Source organism: Triticum urartu, chromosome 5A (genome assembly GCF_056163025.1).
Source record: "Triticum urartu cultivar PI428250 chromosome 5A, HENAU_Tu73, whole genome shotgun sequence".
Classification (NCBI taxonomy): domain Eukaryota; kingdom Viridiplantae; phylum Streptophyta; class Magnoliopsida; order Poales; family Poaceae; genus Triticum; species Triticum urartu.
This window is the reverse complement of record NC_141877.1, coordinates 63,578,157-63,585,676: the sequence shown is the minus strand read 5'-3', so window position 1 is coordinate 63,585,676 and position 7,520 is coordinate 63,578,157. Positions and strand designations below refer to the sequence as shown.

The following is a 7,520-nucleotide window of genomic DNA, read 5'->3' as shown; positions in this document are numbered from 1 at the left end:
CCATCACCAGGTTTGGTCCTCCCCTTGAGACAGTAAGCAAGCCGGTGTGTCAATTGTGAGTACTGCTGTGTAGAGGCGACAGCTTGAGCGGCGAACACGAGCTAGCATGCCCTGGCCTGCATCAAGAATTGTCATTAGCCCCTCTCCTATCTGAATCTTGCACCCTCCTTCATCCAGCTGTCCGACAGAGATTATGTTACTACGAAGAGATGGTATGAAGTACACCTCCGACAGAGCCCTTTGATTTCCTGAATGTCCTCTGAATACAACTGATCCCCTGCCACAGATTGCAACATGCGAGCCATCTCCAAATTTGACTGTGCCCTGCACGGTCTCATCGAGTGTTGCAAACATGCATCTCTCTCATGTCATATGGCTAGTTGCCCCAGTATCAAAATACCAGACGCCAGGCGGCGAGATCTCAGGACGTACTTTCTCCTCATTCAGATGAACTTGCTGGGGTGCAACTTTACTGGTGGTGACACAAGTGGAGACCACGACCATCATTAGCCCCTCGTTGTGCTCGTCCACCTGACGGACAAGATGTGCCTGGCCTTGTTTCCCCTGTTCATCTTCATCCTTGATCCTAGTTCGGCAGTCCTTTTTCCAGTGTCCTGACTTCTTGCAGTAGTAACACTTGCCCTTTTTCTTCCCGCCGGAGCCACCGGAGCCGCCCGTGCCCGTGCTGCCCGGCGCGGTCTTGCCGCCGCCCTGAGGTTTGGGCTTGGCCAGCGACTTGTTTTTGTCGCCGCCCACACCGGATGACGACCCGCCGCCGCCGCCCTGTCTCTCTCGGGAAAGCCACTCCTCACGGGTGAGGAGGAGGCGACCACCGGCCTGCGTGGTGTCGTCAAGATCATAATTATCCTCACAGGCAGAGAGGCGTCCGACGAGTTCTTCAATGAACATGGTCTTCACATCGATCAAAGACTCGATCGCCATGGCCATCAGGCGGTACCGCCGCGGCACCACGCGGAGGAACTTCTGGACCGCCTTGTGCTCGGTGACGGGGTCGCCGTACAGCTCCAGATCGGCGACGAGGACGGAGAGCCGCAGCCCGAAGTCCTCGATGGACTCCCCGTCCTTGAAACGGAGATCCTCGAACTCCCGCCGGCGCACCTGTGCCTTGGCCTCGCGGGCGCGCTCGCTGCCCATCCGCATGGTCTTGATGGTCTCCCATGCCTTCTTCGCCGTGTCCTTCGCGGCCAGCACATGCAGCATCTCCGGCGGGACGCCGGTGAGGATAATCTGCAGCGCGCGCCGGTCGTCATTCTTGTCGGTGGCGGCGTCGGTCACCGCGGACCAGACGCGGGCGACCTGCAGCTTGACTTGCATCACGAGTGCCCACTCCTGATAGTTCGTGCACGTGAGCATCATGGACGCCCCCGACTCCTCTCGCACGATGCGCTCCACCACGTGGTACTCGCCGCTGCCGCCGGTGGTCAGCCGCGCCACAGGCGTTGCACTCGGCGGCGACTTGGTTCCGTCCTTCTTCCCGGCCTTGCCCTTCTCTGAATCGCTATCCGACATGGATCGCCACGGATCGGACACCGCCGGCCACCGGAGAGTGGATCGAACACCACGGCTCTGATGCCAATTGTCGTTGCCGAATAGCCGATCGAGCCAAGAACCTGAGCTGAAGAACACACGCACGCGAGAGAGAGGAAAGTCTTTTTGTGCCGCAGCTAACAGCGCAGCGTTTTCTGTTTCATTCCTTTTTCCCCTTATTCCTGGTACAACCGAAAGCCTAGCTAACAAACCCCGGCCAGCCCGTCGTGATCCGGATTGATCGCGCCATCCCACGACCTCCTTCTCACAAACGTGCCACGCTGACCGGGTTTACAGAAAAAACCAACAAAGGGAAAAATGAGATCGTGCTTAGACCACGTCCCAACTACGTACATGCTGCATACTAACATCAGTGCATGCGTGCAAAATTTAAAACAGAAACTGGCCCTAGCGGCCAGACGGAGAGCTTATTCTAACAGGCTGCAGCGAGAACGTAGCTCACTTCAACTAAACTTATTTAGCTACTGAAGAAATAAGCAGCGACTGAAGCAACTGAACTGCACTTATTTAACTACTCAAAATACCCCAGACGCGTCGAAGTAATAAGGAGGAGTAGCAAGCAGTGACTGAAACTGCAGATACGTCGAGGTTAACATTGACAAACTACTTGTACAGTATTGCAAGAATATGAGCTTCTATATTTGAATGTGCAAATACTGAATCAAAGAACTACTCCTACTTGTTGTTCAATGGCTACTCCACATAGGAAAATCTGCTTTCTCACAAGTCCATAGCAGAGCACCAATGGGTGCAACTTGATAAGTAAACATAACACAGTCGCAATGTAACAAAAACAAAATAGACGCCCTGGCTAAATCAAACAAGTACTCCATGCCAACGGATTTTGGGGAAACAAGGAAGGACTTGTTGCCTGATTAGTCCCACCTCGCTCACGATTTTGATTTGTTTCTGAATCCGACTATTGCAAGAACTACTCTACTGAATCAGAGTTGCAGACTGAGTGACGGGCTCACCGAGGTACTCCTGCCACAACGGTTGTAGGCGCTCTCCTGCTACAGTTGTCGTAGGAGTCGCCGTTGAGCTCGGCGTCACCCTCCTACTCTAGCTGCTTGCACCGCCACCGGCTCCAGCTGCTCATCCTGCCAACAGCTGCTCCAGCTGCTCGTCCCATTGCCGCCGCCAGCTAGCTGGTCCTCCACCGCATCCGTATCTGTCGACTGGGCCGAGAGGGAACTCCATCTCCCACCGCTGCTCCGGCCCCGCTCCAGGCCCGCCGCTCCGCTGTTCCGGCGCCTCTCCAGATCCGCCGCTCGGCCATGGCTCCACGTCCAAGTAATATTTAAATCCGTTGTCTTTGACGGGCTCGACAGGTTCAAACAAGCATGGCAAAAATGCATTTGACAAACAGATTCAGACTTAGTGAAATTAACACTTGTCTGGAATTTCAGATCAGATAGCACTCTTCGGAGCAACAAAACTACATTCTACAGGACCTGAACATGGCAAAGTAAAGCATGGCATGGAGCTACTCAAAGAGCTTAACAAAAGTCCCTTAGTGACCTTGAGCCAAAAGGGACCAGAAAATACAATTGCAAGCATGTGAACATGGCAAAAACATAATCAGATCACAGACTTAGTGAAAAATGGAGCATGCTGAAACAGATATCAAGTAGGCATGTTTACGAGCTCGATGCACTCACTACGGAGCAAGTCATGACCATCTAAGCATACACCCATCAAGAATACACAAAATGCTAGCTATACATGGCAAGAACAATAGCATAGCATGCACGGATCAACTACAACATCATCGGCAAAATCGCTAACAAGTAGACAATCTGCCCAGATTCATGAAATGACAAAAGTAGAGCTCGATTGACTCAAACTAGTGTGCTCCACAATTGCAAACAAAGACATGGATTGATAGAGCACTACAAGATTAACAAAACACCCTTACTGATCATCCTCAAAAGAGGCACGGATCACTAGGAAACAACATGAACATATGGCCATATGAGATACACAGGTCAAGGACTTAGTGGAAATGCTAAGTCCCTGAAATCAGCATTACCAAGTGCCTCACTTTGCAAGCTTGTGCTAGTCACCACACACATCACAAAAGTACATGGGTTGCACCTCTGGAAAGATGGAAAAACCCTTAACAAAACATATGTAGAGCTCATGGGCATATCATGCACACAATAATCATGGCAAAAATGACAAATGTCTAAATGGAGCAGCAGATCTGACAATTATCTCAAGTAGCCCTTTTCTAACAGCATTTCGGGCATCAAGATGAACTCAAATGAATATGACGCAATTAGATGAAATGATGTACTCTCTGAGGTGAACATTTTGATATGCTATATGCCCAAAACGGAGCTACGGATGAGGAGTTACGGCACGATGAACATGGCAATATGAACTAGGGTTTCGGGAGAAAGTCAACCCAAACGGGATCTAGATCCAGATCCGAACGGCGCGGATTACGAGGTTCGCTGGGGTACTGTAGCTCGCCGGAGTTGGTGTCGCCGGATCCGGCCGGAGCTGAACTTGGCGCCGGCGAGGAGAGGACGGAGGGCGTCGGAGTGGGGCGGCGCTGCGGAGGCGGCACGGCGGCCGGGCGGCGGCCGGCGACCGGGCGAGGCGGCCGGCGTCGAAGGGCGACGAGGTGGCTCGGCCGCCGGAGTGCGGGGAGAAGAAGCCCCGGGCGGCGCGACGAGGAAGGAGGGCGGCGGCAGGCGCGGGCTCGCGGGGGACCTCCCTAGGCCGGGTGGGCCGGCGCGGCGGGAGCCCCCGGCGGGACACGTGGTGCTCCCTGACAGGCCGGGCGCGGCGGCGGAATTTCGTCTGCTAGGACACGGACATGTCTGGCGGCGGCGGGGATTTTTAGGGTTTGAGGAGAGGGGAACGAGACTTTTCGGAGGGGGTCTTTATATAGGCATAGAGGGAGCTAGGAGAGTCCAAATGAGGTGCGGTTTGCAGCCACGCGATCATGATCGAACACTCTAGATGATGGAGAGGGTTTTGGTGGGTTTTGGGCCAAATTGGAGGGGTGTTGGGCTGCAACACACATGAGGCCTTTTCGGTCCCTCGGTTAACCGTTGGAGTATCAAATGAAGTCCAAATGACACGAAACTTGACAGGCGGTCTACCGATAGTAAACCAAGGCCGCTTGGCAAGTCTCGGTCCAATCCGAAAATTTTTAATCCCCACACACAAAATAAAGGTAGAAATGACCACCGGAGGAGAACGAAGCGCCGGAATGCAAAACAGACAACGGGGAAAATGCTCGAATGCATGAGATGAACACGTATGCAAATGCAATGCACATGATGACATGATATGAGATGCATGACAACGAGAACAACACACGGAGACAAAAATCCGAACCCGAGAAAATAAAATAACTTAAGGCCGGAAACGGCAAGAGTTGGAGTACATATTGGGTAAATCACATCCGGGGTGTTACACCCCCTCTATCCGAACGGAATGAACGAAGCTTGCACTTCCCTTCTGCCTCAGCCATGATCTGAACTTTTCTGAAACGATCAAACGCTTCGTCTTTTGACTTGAGGAGCTCGAGCCACATGTATCGACTGTAATCGTCAACTACCAGAAGAAAATACTTGCTGCCACCTGGTGTTGTTGGCGTGATTGGGCCACACAGATCCGTGTGGACAAGCTCGAGCCCTTTCTCAGCTCGGTATGCCGCAACCTGAGGAAAAGGAGCCCTGTGTTGCTTGCCAAGGGCACAACCATCGCAATATTCCTGCACATGATCGATGGGTGGCATTCCTCTCACCATCTGCTTGCTGGACATGGTCTTGAGAGCACGGAAATGAAGATGTCCCATCCTCGCATGCCATCGCCAGGTTTGGTCCTCCCCTTGAGACAGTAAGCAAGCCGGTGTGTCAATTGTGAGTACTGCTGTGTAGAGGCGACAGCTTGAGCGGCGAACACAAGCTAGCATGCCCTGGCCTGCATCAAGAATTGTCATTAGCCCCTCTCCTATCTGAATCTTGCACCCTCCTTCATCCAGCTGTCTGACAGAGATTATGTTACTACGAAGAGATGGTATGAAGTACACCTCCGACAGAGCCCTTTGATTTCCATAATGTCCTCTGAATACAACTGATCCCCTGCCACAGATTGCAACATGCGAGCCATCTCCAAATTTGACTGTGCCCTGCACGGTCTCATCGAGTGTTGCAAACATGCATCTCTCTCATGTCATATGGCTAGTTGCCCCAGTATCAAAATACCAGACGCCAGGCGGCGAGATCTCAGGACGTACTTTCTCCTCATTCAGATGAACTTGCTGGGGTGCAACTTTACTGGTGGTGACACAGGTGGAGACCGCGACCATCATTAGCCCCTCGTTGTGCTCGTCCACCTGACGGACAAGATGTGCCTGGCCTTGTTTCCCCTGTTCATCTTCATCCTTGATCCTAGTTCGGCAGTCCTTTTTCCAGTGTCCTGACTTCTTGCAGTAGTAACACTTGCCCTTTTTCTTCCCGCCGGAGCCACCGGAGCCGCCCGTGCCCGTGCTGCCCGGCGCGGTCTTGCCGCCGCCTTGAGGTTTGGGCGTGGCCAGTGACTTGTTTTTGTCGCCGCCCACACCGGATGACGACCCGCCGCCGCCGCCCTATCTCTCTCGGGCAAGCCACTCCTCACGGGTGAGGAGGAGGCGACCACCGGCCTGCGTGGTGTCGTCAAGATCATAATTATCCTCACAGGCAGAGAGGCGTCCGACGAGTTCTTCAATGAACATGGTCTTCACATCGATCAAAGACTCAATCGCCATGGCCATCGGGCGGTACCGCCGAGGCACCATGCGGAGGAACTTCTGGACCGCCTTGTGCTCGGTGACGGGGTCGCCGTACAGCTCCAGATCGGCGACGAGGACGGAGAGCCGCAGCCCGAAGTCCTCAATGGACTCCCCGTCCTTGAAACGGAGATCCTCGAACTCCCGCCGGCGCACCTGTGCCTTGGCCTCGCGGGCGCGCTCGCTGCCCATCCGCATGGTCTTGATGGTCTCCCATGCCTTCTTCGCCGTGTCCTTCACGGCCAGCACACGCAGCATCTCCGGCGGGACGCCGGTGAGGATAATCTGCAGCGCGCGCCGGTCATCATTCTCGTCGGCGGCGGTGTCGGTCACCGCGGACCAGACGCGGGCGACCTGCAGCTTGACTTGCATCACGAGTGCCCACTCCTGATAGTTCGTGCGCGTGAGCATCATGGACGCCCCCGACTCCTCTCGCACGATGCGCTCCACCACGTGGTACTCGCCGCTGCCGCCGGTGGTCAGCCGCGCCACAGGCGCTGCGCTCGGCGGCGACTTGGTTCCGTCCTTCTTCCCGGCCTTGCCCTTCTCTGAATCGCTATCCGACATGGATCACCGCGGATCGGACACCGCCGGCCACCGGAGAGTGGATCGAACACCACGGCTCTGATGCCAATTGTCGTTGCCGAATAGCCGATCGAGCCAAGAACCTGAGCTGAAGAACACACGCACGCGAGAGAGAGGAAAGTCTTTTTGTGCCGCAGCTAACAGCGCAGTGTTTTCTGTTTCATTCCTTTTTCCCCTTATTCCTGGTACAACCGAAAGCCTAGCTAACAAACCCCGGCCAGCCCGTCGTGATCCGGATTGATCGCGCCATCCCACGACCTCCTTCTCACAAACGTGCCATGCTGACCGGGTTTACAGAAAAAACCAACAAAGGGAAAAATGAGATCGTGCTTAGACCACGTCCCAACTACGTACATGCTGCATACTAACATCAATGCATGCGTGCAAAATTTAAAACGGAAACTGGCCCTAGCGGCCGGACGGAGAGCTTATTCTAACAGGCTGCAGCGAGAACGTAGCTCACTTCAACTAAACTTATTTAGCTATTGAAGAAATAAGCAGCGACTGAAGCAACTGAACTGCACTTATTTAACTACTCAAAATACCCCAGACGCGTCGAAGTAATAAGGAGGAGTCG

At 54.0% G+C, this 7,520-nt stretch overlaps 2 protein-coding genes across 2 annotated transcripts; both read right to left on the bottom strand.

The window, feature by feature from the left end:
• Positions 1-363: 363 nt before the first annotated feature.
• Positions 364-1,530, bottom strand: LOC147968058 (uncharacterized). The gene has a single exon (XM_087523371.1). It carries the CDS (start codon positions 1,528-1,530, stop codon positions 364-366), a length of 1,167 nt encoding a protein of 388 aa, XP_087379497.1.
• A 4,228-nt stretch (positions 1,531-5,758) lies between these two features.
• On the bottom strand, positions 5,759-6,925 carry LOC147968057 (uncharacterized). The gene is made up of 2 exons (XM_087523370.1): positions 6,208-6,925; positions 5,759-6,105 (listed from the first exon to the last, which is right to left on the bottom strand). Exons 1-2 carry the CDS (start codon positions 6,923-6,925, stop codon positions 5,759-5,761), a joined length of 1,065 nt encoding a protein of 354 aa, XP_087379496.1.
• Between the last annotated feature and the right edge of the window lie 595 nt (positions 6,926-7,520).

Bases quoted from the DNA above. Each gene is read 5' to 3' on its own strand.
- LOC147968057 (XM_087523370.1), bottom strand. From the start codon at position 6,925: ATGTCGGATAGCGATTCAGAGAAGGGCAAGGCCGGGAAGAAGGACGGA. The intron at 6,106-6,207 runs GTGAGGAGTGGC...CCAAACCTCAAG, and splicing joins TGGTCGCCTCCTCCTCACCC to GCGGCGGCAAGACCGCGCCG.
- LOC147968058 (XM_087523371.1), bottom strand. From the start codon at position 1,530: ATGTCGGATAGCGATTCAGAGAAGGGCAAGGCCGGGAAGAAGGACGGA.